We start from the raw sequence: 19,820 nt of genomic DNA on the forward strand, positions 1-19,820 counted from the left end.
GAGGTCACAGTACCGCCCCCATTGTCGAGGGGTTTGTAGGGGGCAACGAACCATATATATATATATATATATATATATATATATATATATTGGGTCCTATATTAGGTGGGCGAACTTACCTATGGTTTTGTGCATGGATTTTGCACATGGTTTTAGGCATGATGGTTTTCTGTCCATGGTATTTTGTAGATTCGGTCAAGGGAACTATGGTTATGTTTTAATCTAGGGTTAATGGATTGGGGTTTATGGATGCTTCGACATGTGTATATATGTGTTGTAACATTGAAAGGAATATAATGAAAAATCAATCTGGTAGTCCCGGTTTTGGGATCTAGGGGAAAATATATGTGTATATCTATTTTATGTTTTATGCTCTTGCCATTGTTTATTTTCTGTTTTTAGAATTCGTATGCAAGTAATTTTTGTATAGGGTTAAAACCTACAAAATTTTGGAGCATGAAAAAGCCCTAACTTCTTCGGACTATATCTCAAAAAATATAGCTAACCAAGATACAAAATTATGACACAAAGTTCACCAAGATTTCGGCTCCACGTGGTCGAAATTTCAGCTTTTGAAGCGTCGTAGAAAAAAGTTATAGCGAAAATTCCACGATGTCTTGTTTAAAGTAGTGAAACCCTAGAATCCAAAGCTCTAATACCAAATGTTATGCAACCAGCTTACAAAAAGATAGATCAACGACTTAAAAAGTATTTTCTTCGAGGGGGAAACCTCCTTTACATTGCATAAATGAACCATTCTTGGATGATTCAAATGACAAGACCTCCTTTATATATATATATATATTAGTTTAAGGGGTCACAATATAATCAAAACCTACATAACAATAATAATGTAAGGGCACAACAATAACAATAATATGCTTCTATGGGGCACAACAATAACAATAATAAGCTTCTATGAGGCACAACAATAACAATATGGAGGCTACACAGGCAAAACAATAACAATAAAGGAGCTACACTAATATTATATGGACCTAACAACTTCAAACTTTTTAGTTACGAAGAAATTTGTTTGTTTGTTTTAAAGTAGATAATCAGTTAAAAATCTATAAGAAATTTAATATTTCACTTCATTATAACCTTAAAATTAAATTATTATTATTAAAAAACTAATAAAAATTAACTTTAATTACAAATAAATTATTATTATTTAAAAATCCACTTAGAAACCATCCCAAAAATCAGGTTATTATTATTATTAAAAAAAATTATTATTATTTAAAAATCCACTTAAAACCCATCCCAAAAATCAGATTATTATTATTATTAAAAATAAAATAAAATTCGTTAGAAGCCTAAAGCTAAGAATTCTTTATCCATTCCGCGTAAATTCAAATTATGACAATAACTTAAAACCATCCTCAAAGTCTAATTTTGAGTTAAGAATCCAAATATACGGCTTATGAGAGTAAGTGGAAGCCTTGAATTCTTTATCCATCCCGCGGAATTTCAAATCAAATTCAGTACATTTTGTCTGTAACTCAATTCAGGCCAAACTGGGTCATCGCTCCAAAAATTGCTTGTGTACATGCCAGCGGAAAAGGGGGTCTGGGGGAGCATAAGACCTGCAGCAGCAATGGCCGAAGTGAAGCTAACCGACTCTCAATTGAACACCATTCGCGCCCCAATCGACCGACCCCTAATGATCCTCGCTGCCGCGGTAATTTCCCTCAATTCCTCGTTAATTGCCTATTTGAATGAACTTTTGTTTTTTACCCCCTTTTGGTTTCATGATTATCGTCAATGCACATGAAGTAGTAATAGGACTATATCCTCGGGATTCTGGATTAAAGGGTTCATGGCTGTGAAGTTATGGAACCCCTCGTTATGATCAAGGTTTTATTTTTTTTGAACCTCTGGTCACAAGTTCAATTCTTCTAGACTAGACATTATGCGCCACAGAATGCGCTCAGTGGCGTCCTTCAACAAAGCTGGGATAACTAGCAATAATCAGCTTCTAAGAACACAATCTTGCCTTAGTGCGAAGACTCAAGAACTATTCAGAGTCTTGCTTATGGATCAGTAAGCCATCTCATATAAAAATATTCAGCCAGTAAAACAAGGCTATGAAACCAAAAGCAATTGCTGATTACGTGCTTTCACTTGAGAAGTGAAAATGTGAGGACAAAAAATGCATGACCCTTTTATAATGATTAAAATGGTTTGGCAAGGTGTTCAGTATAACACACCCAGTCCTCTCATGCCTGATTAGGGTTGCAGGGTTTATCTAGATCTGACCTTTAAGGTTAATTATGAAGATAGAGTTATCGAATTTCCAGAAAGAGTGATTAATCTGGAAAACAATCTCAAAAATCAAGATGGATCATAGAGAGGCCTAAAATCTGAGAAGATAGGGTTATCGGATTTCCTCTTTATTCGACTTCCTCAAAACCTGATTTCGAGATCATGAGTGTCTTCTTCTCGTTAAGAGCTTTTCAACGATATGACTTTCATTTGAAACCGAGCTCCAGACACAAAGTTATGCCCAATTGAAGATTTACCCTCAAGGGCTACATCAACATTGATTCAGTTCCATGTGGAAAACACATGGGAGATCCTATCCACATGTCATCTCTGCATTGGTCAACATCCTCTGTCGGACCACGTCATTCTGCCAGCTTACGCCAGTCGTCATATCTGCCTGGTTTGTACTAGGAGGAAAGCCCAATAGCATTTGCTTTGACCTTTCGATATCCAACAATCAGTCTTTTGATAATACTTTCTAGGAGTTGACAACACCAAACTCCTGTAACTGATGGGGCTTCAAATTTTGTTAGTACCAGGGCAAATGAAATGAAATGAAATTATTTTAACGTCCACAAAGCTAAAGATAGCCTGTGGGACATATTGCTTCTCCATCTGTTTCTTGTATTTAGACCTTTTCTTGTGAAGTCTCACAATAAACTCTCATAGCTTCTCGACAACCCCTCGTTGAATAGATTATCCCAAGCGCTAGCTGCCAGAATATCTGCATAACTTTCCCTGCTGTCTTTGAAGGCCTCGCATTCTAAAATGAAATGCTTTTCTGTTTCCACTTTTTCGGAAGAGCAAAAAAATACATACTCTTTCCTCCCACACTTCTTTTGGCCTTTTCTAGTGCCCTGTTTCACAAGTTGATGAGAATTAGTCCTTAATTGAGCAATAAGAATTTTGTCTCTCCAAGAAATATTGGCCCCTATGTACGCTTTTTGTTGATGATTATGAGTGGGATTAAACTCTTCAATATAGTACTTCTTTTTTCTCCCTAGCTCCTTCTCCCAAGTACGTTTGTGGAACTTATCCATAACAAAAGTTTTTATCTCTTTACTGTTTGTGGGACACATGCTCAAACAAATACCCCATTTACTAAACTGTTTGTTATTTTGCCGCATCCAAGTCTTCTTTCTTTTGCATAATATGTCATTAAAGTTTTAAACACAACCTTAGGCCATCTGCCCTCTTCCATTTGCTCAATTTTTTTTAAATACCTTATGATTCGCATCATAGCAATTGCTTTGATAGGAGCAGCCCCTGTTTCACTTAACAAGATAGCATAAGGAATTGCACTTTTAATTTTGAATTTGTTTGTAATCAAACGCTTTTGAATTTTCTCAATTTGTTTCCACTGCATCTCGAAGTACTGCTGGCCCACAGTGCACAACCGTAAGAATCACCAGAATCACTAAAAGCCCAAAAAGAGTTAGAGTGGTTTTCCAGTCCCATAACTCTGCCTTTCTACACTTGTTTTGAAAAGCATGAAGTGCTTTCCAACCCCCCAAGTTCTTTTCTTTCTACAGCCATCCCAGCTTAGATTTTTGTTGAAGTCAATTCCGAGGTATTTGTAATCCGCAACTTCTTCCAGAATGCTGCCTTCAAGGTAGAACTTATACTGGTTATGCTTTCTTTTGTTAGAGAAAACCACTACTTTCGTTTTGCTAATATTGACTTGCATCCCCACCCTTCTAGAAAAATGCCCGAGACCTCGTCTCGATCCTCCTATAATCTCGATGTCTGAAAACTCCATCATTTGACATTCTTTGACTCCAGCAATCAACGATCGTTCAAGCTCTGTTATCACTGACGTTCCACACCGATAACGCTCTATAGATATCTCGACACTCAACGTCTAATAGGATGATTGTTCGAAATCTAGGTCCCATCAATTGATGGCTCTCGAACTTCCCAACAGAGGACAAAGAGTGCAAGTTTTGTTTGCACCAAGGCTTCATGGTGATAGACTCCACCACGTTTTCCCGGTATGCCAAAAGTTGAAAGGCCAACACATGACATCCCAATGGCTTGATAGCCTTGTCGCCTGTCACTTGGTCACCACCTTGATTATGCTGTGCACTTTGATTGATGTCACCTTGCCATCGCATCCTGCCATGTTGACATGCGATGCAAACTAGTAACCCCACATCAACATGCCAAATGAAGGGCCCACCTTTGTGCCACATCATTGTGACACATCACCTTGTCTTGTTAGCTTTATGTCAACGCCACATGGTGGACATGTGGTAGCTCCTTTGGTCCACGTTGACTCACCACGTCAGCATCCAAGACATCATGAAGGTCTTGTCATGTTGAAGTTCTAAACTCCCGATCTCTTGATTGCCCGATCAATCACTTGACCGCTCTTGAACTCTTCCTGTCTTCATTAACTAATAGGTTTAACTTTTTGGGTTTTGTTTGTATTAAGGTTGTGTGTCCTCGTGCACGTGTCGATTGCTCGAAAGTCGACCTTTGATCTCTCAATGTCTCGATTCGTCATATGACGTCTTGACCATTTGTCATTGTTAATTGATGGACAGTGTCAGATTTTGTCAGTATCGTGGGAACAACCTGATACATGAAGTCCATCCTCTCGGTAGCTCTTTGCCCAATATGTCGCTTATCTGCTAGCTCTTAGTCACGACCCTTGTGTTGACCATGTGACCAGAGGCTAAGGTTGAGGCTTTTCAATTCTCAAATTTCCATGCAGTGCTACAAAAAGAGACTTTGTCCCCAAATTTCTCTTCAGCCCAAAATAAAAGGATTGATCCCCAAGATTCTCCTTGGCAAGGCATGTCTATAGAGGGGATTCTTAGCCTATCTTGAGAGCTGAAGAAGGACTTTGAAAGGGCACTGAAGTTGCCTAGAATACTTATGAACTACAAAAATCCTCTTCAACCATGAAGGTACCCAACACTTCATCCTTACTACCAGTAACCAATTAACTCCTCAAGTAATACTAGGGGGGCTAGTACACTCAATTGCCTCTTTTGAGTAGTGTTGCAAACATCTTGATTTTATCACAAAAAAATTGCGAAATCACGATTTCTTGGCCTAGTTGATGTTTGCCGATTTTTATTGATATTTTGGTGGTATCTTAGTTCTATTGATGTTTGCCTATTTTTATCGATATTTTCTCCATTTTTACAATTTTTGGTTTTTGGACCCTTGTCGATTTTATTCCAATGCCAATGTTTGCAACATTGCTTCTGAGTCCTTCAGACCTTCTCTCTCCCAAACCAGGAAAACCTTACAACTGATCAGCAGTCCAAACCGGTGTACATCATGGCTGTTCAATCTTCTAGCTGGCCTAGTAAGGACCAAACCCTCACCTCAAGACCATTTAAGCTTGTGAGAGATTTTTCAGCGAAAATCACATGGAGTACCATTTGTCGACATGTTTCGAACCAACTAGTGTGGTTCATTGTTAGGACAAGTTGAGCTCCTTACTAAATTTCTGCCTTTCAAGAGTTCTCCATTGTGCTCCTTAACCTCATCCATCAGATGTTTTGTGAAGTCACTTGTCACTTGAGTCTTCACATTGCTATCAGGTTTGTTGTTCTTACATTTGGGTCCAACCATTAATAGGGCCTTCTAATCTCCACAACAACCACTGAGCTTCTTTGGTTTATCTAAGATAGACTAGTCTTATTGATTAAAATTCATTGAGAGCTCTCCACAATCAACCAGTCATCATGGCTATCCAAGAGACTGAGGGGTTAACTTCCCCAGTCTTCTCAGCTATACTTCTTACGTGGTTGAAGCTAGTATCCACCAGAAACTTGGCAATAACTAGGACTATAGATTTATCGGTCCTATTCCCTTGGGAGCACATCATAAGAGCTTATAAATATTTAGAAACAGGCATGGGAACATTATACAGTCACCACAATCATTACAATCAGACTTACCCTCTCATCTAGGTATCATTGGGAAATTTACCAATTTATATCATAAAAAAGCAACATAGGCCATGATATGCATTTAGCAGGCAAGCTCATAGATACACAATCTATCAACATAATTTCCATTTCATTCAATATAGTTTACATTACAAATTTAAGTCCACAAGGGCACTTATTTGATTTTGATCAAATACTTCCTGCAACTGAAGAAGGGTGAGCCACGTTCCACCCTACCATAGCCTCAACTGTACTGCTTTCTTTCTTGCAGCTGGCTACCCTCGAGCCAAACCATGAAACCATGGGGGATGTTTGCTCAGCAACCCAAGGTGGAGTTCTGAAGCCAATTTCCTTCATCCAGTCCAAATTCTTCAATCTCTACCAGTCTGTCTGGTCTTATTGCTCTCCCACTTCTCGAGTGCTGATTCTCTGTCTCTTTGCACTCTCTTTTGTACTCTATGAATACTCTTGCTTGCTCTCATGCTCATTCTCTTCAATTGCTCATAAGCCAGATCTCTGCCCAACTAACTATTATGGGTGGTTTCTCAGCTGCTCTGCACAGCAAGCACCCAAGGGAAAAATCTCTCCCAGGCTGCCAGTGGTGTATGGATGAAGGCCACTCTCCTTCATTCACTCAGAATCAGCATGGACAAGAATCACACTCAGGGTTTTCTTTTGGTTCACACGAGTGTCTCTTTGCTCTGCTATGCTCTCTTTCAAGTTTCCTTCTTGCATGCACACACACGAAAGTGCTTCCTGCCTATGCTTCTTAACCTTTTCCTGTCTTTCATAGGTCAGCTTCCTTGGGTTTCTTCCTTGATGGATTTCTTGTCAGGTCTGCTCTTGTTGGTCAGATCAAAAGTTTCTGGTTAGACTCCAGAAGTCTTCTAATGGTTTGCTGTCCATACCTCTGAGCAGTTATGGCACTGCTGCCCCACTCCTCTTGCCACTACTGCACTACCTTCCCACCAGATATTTTTTTGGGAAAGATTGACAATCTTGAAAGTTGATCCTTATGAGCATTTGGCTCAGCCAATAATCCATTGGCAATTATTAATTCTCTAGGTCCCCTTTGCCAGCTTCCCTCCTCACACTTTCTCATGGTCTATATCAAGGCTTCACCTCTTCATCAGCTGGTATTTAAATTATAATTACATTTATTTCGGGTCTCTTGTCCATTTACATTTACATGCCCATACAGGGATCAATAACGTAATTAATTACAATTACAATATCAAGGGGGGTTAGGTGCTGGGGATGTTACATTCAGGGCTTGGAAGTTAGCTAGCTAGATCACCAAGAAAAATTTGTGAACTCATTATCCTTTTTTTCTGGCTTGAAACTTGGTTTCCCAATTTTCTTCAAAACATAGAGAACCCATTTTGCCAAGCATTTTGAGCTTGCTTGTGATCAGAGGCATATCTAGTGAACTGAAGACTATTCAATCCAAGCGTCATGATTGGTGCAAAAAGCATTATCAGAGGCTCAACTTATAAGCTGACCCACAAAAATGTGCTTTCTTTCTTTTCTAAACGACTGCATGGTTGTAATGTTTTTTATTTTGTTTTTGATGTGAATATTCTGGCATCATTTATCAGATGCTTGGGGAGTTCTACCATATCATACAGTATACAATAAAAAACAAAGGTATATGGATATTCTACAATATTATGAGAAAAGGATCAAACTAAAATGTATATTGCAGTGATACAACAATATACATTTTCATGGTTGAAAACTTACATCTCACAGTAGGAAAATGCCATACATAAAATAAATCTGCTACCCACGCTATGGAATCACTTGCTCATGAGTGCAAAATACTGTTCTTAATGGGAAAAATCTCTGCACACAAGGGAAAAATAATTGCACATGGTAAAAAATTGCGGCCCATAGACGCAAAATTTTGCCAATAGTAGAAAAAATCGCTGTTCACATTTGCAAAATTCCCCCACAATTGGAATTTTTTGATTTTTCTCGATGTAGATAAATTTTTAAATAAAAAAATTCTGCATAGAATAGAAAATTTATAGCCTGAGCCTGAACAAGAAAAAACTGCCCCACAATTTGAATGGCATTGAATATGTAAAGGTGTAAACAATGGTGTTTGAATGCATTTTAAACTTTTGTTGGGGGATTCGGTTGCATGGTATATATTTTTGTTTAGGTTGCTTCCCCTCGTGGACAACCCTTGTTCCACGTGGGACATCGGGTATGTCTGATATGTCCCCAAGTTCGTTTCGTCCCTAGTTTGTGTATACTCTAGATAAGAACGTCTTTGTTTTGGGGCACCCACCCCTTGGATATTTCATATTTGTACCCCTGCAATGTAGCTTTGGAGACATACTATATTCAAATCTTGTGTTTTAACTTAGAGAAAGGGTTGCTAAATTTCTGAAATTGAGATAATTACTTAAAAAATCGAATATGAGAATGATTTTAGATTGTCTTTGGGTTGGCATTGTTTTGTGTTGGCTTTTATATTTTAATAAGAAAGTCATTTAATTTCTCCATTTCAATTTATATTAAGTTTGTCTTGAGGATGAACCACATGAGATGGTTAGAAACGTCGACCAACAACTTATGATGTGATTAATCCGAAAGACGTTATCAAAATCAGTATGGATCACAAAAGTCTAAATCAAGTATATGTAATGTTCCTAAATAGGAATACAAGTGATATAAAGCAAATAATCTGTGCAACAAAATATAAAAACGAAATACACATATGGAAATGCTACAAATATGGAACTGCTGAGCCATTTTATTACTTCTTTGAGGGCAAAATACAATGGATAATATAATGGTGCACCTGGGCTTGTCTCAATGGACAAGCATGACCAAACCCAGGTGAGAAAATGGCTGATCCGATGACTGCTCCAACTGCTGCACCAATCTGCACTGCGTTGCCCAGAAAACTGCCTTTCTGCTAGGTTCGAATGGCTGAAAAGTCCACTTCCTGTGCTTAGAAAATTATAAGCTTTTAACCCCACACTCCTTGGCCTAAACCCAGAAAAACCCACGAAGGAATTTGGTTGGTTTAGACTTCTGAAATTTGACCCCCTTGGAGCCCAACTTTAGCTGCAACTGCAAAACTCGGCCTGTTGGAACCTGCCTGTCAATCCTCCCGAAAATGGTCCCAAAGTGCTGGGCTGACCCTTATTACCAATCCCCTGACTTCCCGGATAGGATTCTAGCCTATGGCACCTGCTCCTAAGCTCCACAAAAATGTTGGACTGGCCCTCTGCGTTGTCCCCAAGCCCAATAATTCGAATTGTTGGGATGTTGGCTCCAAAACTCACAAGAAATGCTGGCCTACTGCTGCTCTCCCAATCCTCCAACTCTCCCGGCAAATGGTTGATCAATGATACCTCCAACTCCTCCTGCGTTTTTGCCAGCTAGCCAGAAATACGCACTCCCAGTTTGTGGTTGAATGGTAGTGCTGTAACACACTCCCGGATCTCCTGAAATGATTATGGAACTGCCTCCCTAGGGCGGGTACGGAAGGTCCCCCGAAGGAAAGGTTGAATCTCCCGCTTGAGAGATTCGTGGCTAAACAGCGGGTTGACTCAGCTAAACAGTAGAGTGAACAATCAAGTAATTTTGATTGCCAAGTGTAAGGATGAATTGCAAATGAGAGCTTTTTCCTCCTTTTAATTCCTTGGGCCTTCCTTGCCTCATGTGGGCCCCTCCATCCAGCTATTCGACTTCCCTCCAAGCCATTTGAATGGCCCAGTCCGAATTCACATGTGGGTGGCCCCCACATTCCACTAGCAACCAAATAAAGTCGAATTTCCTCCTAAGTCCCTAAGTCGAAAATGCTGGGTTCTCTTCCTTAGCCAAAATTGTGTAGCAACACCCTGTTACAAATGTATTTGAGAAGGGACATGACAGTATATTAAGTTTTAAATTTTTTCAAAAGTTAATCTTTAGATATCTTTTTTTTAATGACAAGTCAACTTTTCAAACAAAATTAATAAGCAAAAATTACAAGAGAGAATAAAACGTGAGCTTTGGTGAAAGCCATCATGGGAAACCAGAGGTAAGTAGCTCTCTTTCGGGTTTGGACTCTAGTTCAAAGCCATCATGGCAAATCAGAGGTAAGTAACTCTCTTTCAGGTTTGGATTTAGTTCAAGCACTTGCCTCCTTTTTTCTTTTTCTTTTTGGGGAGATAGAGCTTTCACTCTTTTATTATTTTCATTTCATGTCCCTGTTAGACTAGATACTCATCTCTCCATGGATTTGTTCTCAGAGCTTCTATCTTTACCTTTTGTTGTTAGCTTAGATCTGCAAGTTGCTTTTGCACTCCCACTTTGTATTGCATTGATGGTACTATTTTAGTCTCAATAACCTGCTTTTTTGTCATTTATTAGACATCAATAAAATTATCTTCTCCTATCTATGAGGTTTGAACTTTAACACAAACTGATATAGAAGGATAAAAGAGGATATTTGCCGAAGAAGGGCCAATATTAGGTAGCCTTGCAACTATTGAAATATTTGATAGACCTTAGACAATTGTCCTCATTCAGAAATTGTCGCTTCTCCCCTTTTCCATTGATAGGGGAAACTTCATTCAAACTTGTATGGAGGCAAGATAATAGATTAGGGCAGAAACCATATCTGTCCATCTCTTTTGGCATTTTCTAATTTACTTTTAATGGTGAGTTTGTATCTATCTTCTCGTTAAGTGTAATATCCCCAATTTTGATTTTCAGCATTAGAGGTGAGTTTGGGGAGAGGATGCAATGCCGGCATCGAGACTTAGGAGGAAAAGAGAATATTGTGGCTCTAGTGGAAAGTGGGGACCACAAGAAAGAGAAATTCGACCCAAGGAGGGAACTCGCACTCTTGGAAGAGAGAGGAAAGAGAAGGGAGTGTGAATTAGGAGAGAGAGAGTGGGGACCACAAGGAGAGAAGGAGCCACGAATTATAAATAGAGCAAGAGGCACTCATTTTGGTCATTCATTCATCTATTTAGAAACTTGTCTTTGACATAGCATGCTTGAGCAACTACCAAGTCTGCAAGTGTTGTTTAGCACACGAGTGCCTCCGAGTGGAGATCTCAACCCTTGCTTCGATGGACTTCGAGTGCCAACCCAAGGAGGGAGTTCCATCCTTTTCGATTGTTCCAACAGTGGGAGTGCGAGTTTGTGTGGAGGAGACACTAGCAACAGCGCTGGGACTGCGCAGTGCTTGGAGCAGACACACTTAGGAGTTGAGGAGTGAAGGGAGTTTGGGCCTAAAACTTGAGGTGGAGTTCGAGGAAGTGTTGTGGTTGCTTTTCCAACATTTTGGTGGAGCAACAAACGTAGCATCTGCTACAGGCTACATCTTTTACTTGTGGAGGAGGGCTAAACATTTGGGGGTCAATTTTGGAGCGTCAAAACTAGGACAAACCCTTTATGGGTTTATTGAGGAGAGGCCAAGATTAATTTGGTAGAATTTTCTAGGCATATTTGAGGGGTCAAATAGGTGTCCCAACTCAGCTAGGAGCTAGGGGAAAATTGGGCCAAAATTCCAATGTCAACATTTGGCCAATTCCTTCGTGCGTTTTTGTGGGTTATTGGTGGAGAGCCTGGGGTTAATTTCCTAGAATTTTCTAAGCATCCGAGGAGGCCCTAACAACAGTTCTTTGTAGCCAACAACATATTTTCTGGGTAGTTTCAATGCAAAGCCAGGAGAGAGAAGCAACAGATTTGAGAGGGATTTCTTATTGTTCATTTGGGTTTAGCTAGCTTGCCTTGAGCAAGCTCAGGTGCACTCTTTCCAGCACCACATTGTACCATCTTATTTATTAATAAAATGGCTCAAATCAACACAGTTAATGGAGATTTCTGGTTGTTAAATGTGCTGTAAAAAGTTGCATGTGTTTCTGCTATGTTTTCTTTGCTCAACATTGTGTATTTCCATTAGGAATATTAACACTTCTATGCTTTGGGTTTTCTCTTGTATATTTTCTCACTGTTAGGTGTCACCCCTACTTAGCATAAGACTTTAGTACTTGTTGATATTTTTAAACTAGAGTGTAAATTGATTTGATTACCAAGGATGCCCTCAAAAGAATATTTAGTTTATGGAGTAAATGCTTAATGACCAAAGCACGACTTCCATCTTCAACCCACCTTTTCTTTTTTGCCTCCTTGAAACCTTTATCTCGGAAATATCTTGTGGAGGTGGTTAACACCTTGCCCTAAAATTCCTTGGATAATATATAATACATGAGTCTAGGTCATGACTTGTTCTACACTAGATGATGACTTTTAATGTGACCCTACTCTAGCATGATAGCCACTAGAAGGTCTTTTTGCAAATCTAATTCTACATAGATTCTAGTAGATGAAAATAACAACTTCTATGGTACCTTTTAAAGTAGAGATGACCTTATCAATTGTATTACCTTTGGCTTCAGAAGCACTGGGAGCCCAAAAGATATAGAGGTAAATTTGGAAATTTCACCCAAATTGGGATATATCTTAGCTTCAAGATTGCAAGCTCAAAGTCTTGAAACCACGGATTAATAAATGGACATGCATTTCTTGAAAACAACCACCCCTCTTGGCGGATCCCATATTTGTCTTTCAAATCATGAAATTGTTCAATGAAATTGCTTGCAGTGAGCTCTTTGGAAAACCCATGCATTGTCTATCTAGTCTAACAAAGCTTTTTGAGTGGGATAGAAGCTGTTGAGATTGCAAATTGATCTATTTTTAGAATGTGTTCACCCCTTATTGAATGCACTTACTCTCTATTTCTGAAGGAGTAAGTGAAGTTGTAGTTTCAACATAGAATGAAAGGGGAGTAGGTTACTTTAAGAGCTTTAATCATTCTTTATGAAGCAATAGAAAATTCCCCCATCTACTTTTTTCCAAGGAAAATCCAGGTAGATCGACCTCAAGGGATCACATCTCACCAACTAAACTAGCAGAGCCTAACCCCAAGGGTGTCGAGGAGAATTGACCTTGTGACCTCCCATTGGCGGGGTACTTTAATAATGGGAACTCGACCAATTGAGCTAACCCTCAAGGCTTTTTCTCCATCTGTTTTACCATTGCATCTTTAAAAATAGATTCTTGAGTTACTAGGAGATGATTTGGGTGATTGAAATTAGACTTGTATTATAGAGGGGCTCATTCTTCTTGCTTTGATTGGAACTCTAGTGACAAGATGGTATTTTAAGTCAGGAACAATAAATTAACAAGTAGCAATTGAAAATGGAGAAATTGTCTTAGATGAGATTCACATATGCTTCATGCCCTCATTGTGGGTGGGGTGGAAGCCATTTGCCACATTTTCTAGACCTACAAGTGCACTTGGGGTTGTTGGGATCTTGTATGGGACAATTGGCATGTTGCTTTAATATGCTCTATAGTATTTGTTTTAAAAACCAACACTTCTAGGTGACGTTGATTCCATTTATCCTCTTGAATTTAGAGCATGGCATTATATTAGAGTTGTTTCACTATATACTATTTGGAAGCTTTGATGCAAGGTTGTCTTCTAGAATATTTCATTTAGATTTCTAAGATTAGGAGAACATGGGAAATTTGACTTTCACTTCTATTTATTCAAGTGAAATTACGTGATAGTATTATTTCCCACATTTACTAAGCGGTCACTAGAAGTCGTCTCGAATTGCTTCTTGCACTTTTGACACCTAACTATGCAAAAAGTTCTTGCTAGAGCTATATTCTTGAACATTGAGGGCATCATCATGCATTTTTTAAGATTTTAGGAGTTATTATATCAAAGATAAAGTGAAATGGTTCAACAATAAACCCTCATCTATGATCATTTTCTAGCAAAGTAATTACAAAGTCATTAAGAACCAAATTGCAGGTCGTTTGAGGGTTTATACCAGCCATCTATTATGTATGGTGATCATAAATCAAGTACAACGGTCATCATAAGTGAGTGTAAAAATGTTTTGAACCCTCATCCATTGAAGTGTTATTTTGAATCAAATTAAACCCTTAAATTGTTAAGCATCATTATCATTCTTTGCTGGATAAGAGTAATTCAAGCATTATTTAAACAAGATCATTAAAATATTAAGCATGTCACAATTTTTGATCAATGTAACTCCAACATTCAGAGAAACAAATATACTCGAAGTGAAATAATTTATTTGGGCATGCTCACTGTCTATTCATTCATTTCTTACTGAGATTCATCAAATTTAACCTTTAAACACAAGGCTCCGAGCACTTCAACTAGCTTATTGAATCTAAGAACTAGTGAAACATACAAATTGTTAGTAGATAAAACATTGCAACAAACCATTTACACAAATATCTAAGCTTATGCTAGATCTAAAAAAGGTTAGCCATAAGGCCTTGATGAACAATCTAGGTTTAAATAAATCTTATGTTAATCAAACCCTAGATTGCCAATAAAACAAATGAATATAAGGGGAAACTTTTAATTAAGTGGTTAAAAATGCAAAGGAAGACCAATGCCTACCCCACTTGGGCTGTGGGGCACATTTAATCTAATTTTAAGTATTGCTCTTGTACCCTTCACAAACACATTCAAGGATTGCTTAGTAAGCTTCAAACTTTGATACTTGAGATTATACAAATTTCCAAGGAATCCTAATCCTATATGGATGTAACCGAAGTGCTACAATATGAAATTTAACTAATCATAAAGTAAGAGTATAGAACCCTAAGTTATCTATGCTCAATACAATAATTTTAAGCTTAGGATTTCACAAAAAAGAGAGATAGGAGACTTCCATTACTTGAAGTGCATTCCATGATATTGTAATGACTCTTTTCTTCCCAGAAACTTACAATATCAAATACCCTCTTGGATAGCTTTAGAACATATACTAAAAAACTAGATGATTCTCACACAAGGACTTTTGCAAGGCAAACAAATTCTTCGAATTGATTCCTAACAAATACAAATATGAGAGAAACCCTCCTTAAATAGATAAGATGCCTTACAAAACCATGAATAGAAAACAATGTGCTACTACAATACCATGTGCCAATGTAATGTGCTCAAGCAAAACCATAAATTAAAACAAGAGGCACCCTCAATACCAAGGTCTAAACTAATTTTGAGCCAATAAAATAATATATTATGAATTGACCACCCTAACCAACTCAAACACGTGAGTGGACTAGTCGAAGCAAAGAGTTGCACTCTACAAGATGCTCTAACAACCCAGACATGTGGCCCTTTAGTGGTCAAAATGAGATGATAATTTTTTCGTGGCAGATTTTAACATCATAACTAGGTCAATTTTGCCCCACTTTTATTATAGCCCCATTTTAAAAATCTCGTTGTCATTCCATTTAATGGCATTGATTTGACAAAATTTTGGTTACTTTATCAAAAAATAAGTGCCCCTGAAGCTGACTTCCTTAAAAAATGTGCTCTAACCACCTCAACAACCTCAAGAAATGGTCCATGTGAGACATGATGATGATGTGGAATCCTTGTCATCGTCCCACACACTATCAAAAATCCTAAAGCAGTGACAGATTCTAATGTAATGTCACAAACCCCAGTGTAAATATATTTGTTTGTATTTGATACATGGATCCCAAGGTAGTATCATAGGTACTAATGCAATGTGATGGACCCCAAAGCAAAGTTGATTTTTTGTGTAGCATCGGGAGGTATTCTCGCATGCCAAGAGGTCTCACAAGTCAACCTAAAAGAATTATGGAAATTAAAATATTTTATTTTTATTTTTGGGCTTCATGTAGTGTCCAAACTGTCAAGTTGGCCCCACCATGAAAGGGTGTGACCCTTGGTCAAAATTCACCCACTTGACATGTATCAATTCATGAGGAGACTCTTCATTTTGATGAACGAGTCGTCAACACATCTTCTCCACAAGATAGCTGCACGTGCGAACAAAAGAAGACTGAGCTATTTGCAGTTTGATTGAATTCAAGTTTGATCAAGTTAGACCGTTGACTGAGGCTGACCGCAATATGGATTTGACAACAGATCCTTGACCACAGGACTTTGACCACAAGTCCAAGCTTAACTGCTGACTAAACTTTTTTCTTTGTTGACCAGTGTTGACTTCTCTGTTTTTGGGTGGTTTGACCAACATTTACTAGTTGAATTTTGACCAAGTTTGACTGGTATTTGGACTTGGATTTTGGCACAAATTTCTAGACAATTTTTCTAATTGTAAACCTTGCTGAAGAATAATTTCTCCTAAAAAAAATGTTGCTAGGTTTTCTCCCAGGTTTTGGTTTCCTAAGGTAAATTTGTTATCTCTATTGTGCATGGATGTCTCTTTATGATGTAACTATTTTCATTATTGTTGAGATTTTTTGTTTATAATTTCTCCTTGATATTAGTGTCATAAAGATAAAATTGTTAAAGTTCATTAGGAAGTAATTATCAAATCATAAAATTGGTTTCTATTGGTCATCTTGTAGAAAATTCAACATGGTATTAGAGCTTTGTTGAAAGAGCAGTCACTGAAGTCAGCCTAAGAGACAAGTGTTCAACAACTTGACTATTTTCTTTGATCTGTTGCCTGTTGGAAAATATGGAGACTTGTAGATGATAACTTATTTTCCTTATCTTAATAATTACTTGTGAAGTTAGTTGGCCTTTTATTACTTTAAATATGTTCATCAAGCAATTACCAAACACAATGAAGATCACAAAGAGACAAAGTACACAAGATGTAGGCTTCAAGCCAGGGCAAAACCCCTCCAAGGGGAAAACCCAGAAAATGCTTCTCTTCTTCTTTAGAATCTATTTACAAAAGAGACTTCCAAGATCCAAAGACCCAAGCCAATATACTCTCCAAGCCCCAAGCCAACCCCCAACAAGATCTTCCTTGATATAGTTGTTGAGAAGTCTATAGGGCAGCGATTAGGGTGATTTCTCTTTACTTTATAACTGCGTGTGATGTCTTTTTACTTTAAGTTCTTTATTAGCTTCGTTACTTGTTGTTATGTTTGTATACCATCAAACAACTACCAAAACTAGAAGAACAAGAACACAAAATATAGGCTACAAGCCAGGGCCAAAACCTATCCCCTTGAGAGGAAAACCCGCAAATCTCTTCTCTTCCTTATAGATTCTTCAATTGACGAATTCCAGGACCTTTAGACTAAGACCAATACCCTCTAAGACCAAATCCAACCTTTCAGGATGATGTGCTATCCTTGTTCATGTCAAATCCAGTCAAATCTCTTCTAGTAGCACAACTTCGACCTCCTGCTGTAGAATTTTGGCCTTCATTGCAGACTTGAAATTTTCGGCCCTCCTGCAGTTGCTGCTGTCACATGTGTGAGCTTCGTTTAGCCTCCCAAGGCTTCTTCAGATCTTCACTTGGCTTTCTCTGACTCCTAGAGCTTGATGATGGCTTCTAGTGACCTTCGCTTGACCTTCTAGCCTTCACTTCTTCAAGATCGAACTTGTAGATTAAAACCCTAGGTTCGCTGCAAAAACCCTAGTCTTCCTTTGCACGTGTGAGAGAGAGATAGCCCAAAAACCAAGTCTTCTTCGGCCTCTTCCTTCTTTGATGCCTTCTTCCTTTTCTATCTTCGCTTGAATGAGAGATGGATGAATGTTCTTCAAGGAGGTCAAGTTTCCTCCTTTATATAGGGGCTCTTCAAGGTGGACGTGGCTCCTCATTTTTGGCCGACTTGGTCTTGGAGGGTATTTTTACACTTTTAAGGACAAAATTAATTTTCTTTATAAGTTACAGTGTGCCCGATGGGGTTTTTAACTTATGACAATGACTCTTTTGACTTCTTGACCTAGGACAAACCCTAGAAGCACTCAATGGGTGTTTGACCTATAAAATAAAAGATCTTGGGCATGAAACCCATGCTCCAAAAAACAATAATAATAAATTTTCTTTCATTTTACAATTTACAAGAATCAAAAGTACATTTCATATTTATGAAGACCGAACCTAGTTACACATTTTTCAACACTCCCTCTTAACTAAAGTGGTATTCTTAAATGATACATGGACATTCTCAATCTAAAGAGATCTCATAAGAAGAGTTAGATTGGTAACCCATTTGTTTAGCATCATATCAACCAACATTGTCACATAGCAAGGCCTTGACTAACAACTCTATCTCTTCACAAGATTAGAGCACAACGCTGGTGAGACTAATGATTTATAGACACCATCATCATTGTCTCTCAAGGTACATACCCCACCCGAGTGGTCCTAAGGTATGATCTTCTTTGGACTATCCTTATCTTGGATAGCTAGGCCTCAAAGAATGTCGGTCCACGAATACTCTTATCTTGGATGCCCTACCTCATCCTCAGAGTAATGGATGCCATATGCTTACCCAATCCTCCATTCTGTATTCCCAAGTGAAGACAAGAATGATGTGCCTATCTCTCCCTCTCAACTAGGGAGGATATATCAACCAAACCAAGCTTGTTTCTCAAATACACAAGCTTCTTATTAGGAAGAGATTTTGTTAATATGTCAGCTACCTGCTCATCGGTGGAGATATATTGTAGCTGCGACACACCATCTTGTACTAGCATTCGAATGTAGTGATACTTGTTGTTGATATGCTTTGTCTTTCCATGAAATACTGGGTCTTCGAAAAATCGAATACGATTGGTGTTATCACAATGTATCACTGTAGGGTCCATAGTGTTGAAGAATCTAGGGCAATTAGGTGTAGCGTGATTCTTCGGGAGTAGATAACAATTTGTGAAGTCTTTTTACTTTTCTTGTCTTTGTTAGCTTAATCTACTTCTTCTCTTATTAATGCATGTGCCTGTACTTCATCAAATTACTGTCAAAACATAAAACAAGAACACAAGATATTGGCTCTCTGCTAGAGCCAACACCTCTCTTCTCTTGAGAGGAAAACCCTTCGATAAGTTTTCTCTTATTGAAGCTTCTTTCTTGACCAATGCCAAACCCTAGACCCTTGACTAGAAGATCCTGCAAGCGCAAGTCAAGTCCTTCCTTTTTCTTTGCACTATGTCTCTCCGACACTTTGTCCACCTTCTTCCAGCACTTTGTTCCCTGACGCTTCGTCTTCCTTCCAACACTTCGTTCTTCCTTCCATTTTTAGTAGTCCTTCTAGAAGAGATACTTATCTTTAGTAATATCTTTCACCTAAGGATACTCCTTCCTTCTCTTGATCAACCGAGTTCCTTCTTGATGTATAGTGGTAGGCTTAGTGTGACAGCATTGCAGCCCTAATTCTCGCACGTGTGAGAGTTCTTGTTGATGTTATATGGTTCCTTTTTCCTTTACTTGAGGTCCTTCCTTCTTCGCTTGGATAGGAGGCCTAGTTTGTAGCCCAAACGATGAGAGATGAGCAACTTTAATGTTGCTGCTGTAGTGACCGCAGACAACCCTCCTATTCCTTGCACATGTGACTGCAATTTCACCCTAAAACAGTCCTTTATACTTTGGTTATATTTCCTCCTCCTTTGCTTCACTAGAGGCTCCTTTAAACTCAACTTTTCCACCTTTTATTTGACTTTGCTTGCTCGTTGATTTCAGAGATGATTACGTTTTCTTTGGAGGAGTGGACAACCTCTATGAAGAATTTTCAATCCCCACTCCGGTTATTAGTTTTCCTTATCACTCCATGCATTTCGTTTTAAATCCAAGCATGATAAAAATTCTGAAATTTGGAAATGACAATAATTTTATGAAA

At 38.3% G+C, this 19,820-nt stretch overlaps 1 protein-coding gene across 1 annotated transcript in view; it reads left to right on the forward strand.

Moving 5' to 3' along the window:
• Positions 1–1,385: 1,385 nt before the first annotated feature.
• LOC149179699 (uncharacterized) overlaps positions 1,386–19,820 on the forward strand; it is a 334,331-nt gene continuing 315,896 nt past the window's right edge. The window contains exon 1 of the mRNA XM_089418039.1: positions 1,386–1,684. Within this exon, the coding sequence (XP_089274165.1) occupies positions 1,553–1,684 (132 nt within the window). The 5' untranslated portion in view covers positions 1,386–1,552. The remainder of the gene's footprint in view (positions 1,685–19,820) is intronic.

Source organism: Pinus tabuliformis, chromosome 3_2 (assembly GCF_031772625.1).
Source record: "Pinus tabuliformis cultivar Carrire ecotype Pingquan chromosome 3_2, CPIR1, whole genome shotgun sequence".
NCBI classification, from domain to species: Eukaryota; Viridiplantae; Streptophyta; class Pinopsida; order Pinales; family Pinaceae; genus Pinus; species Pinus tabuliformis.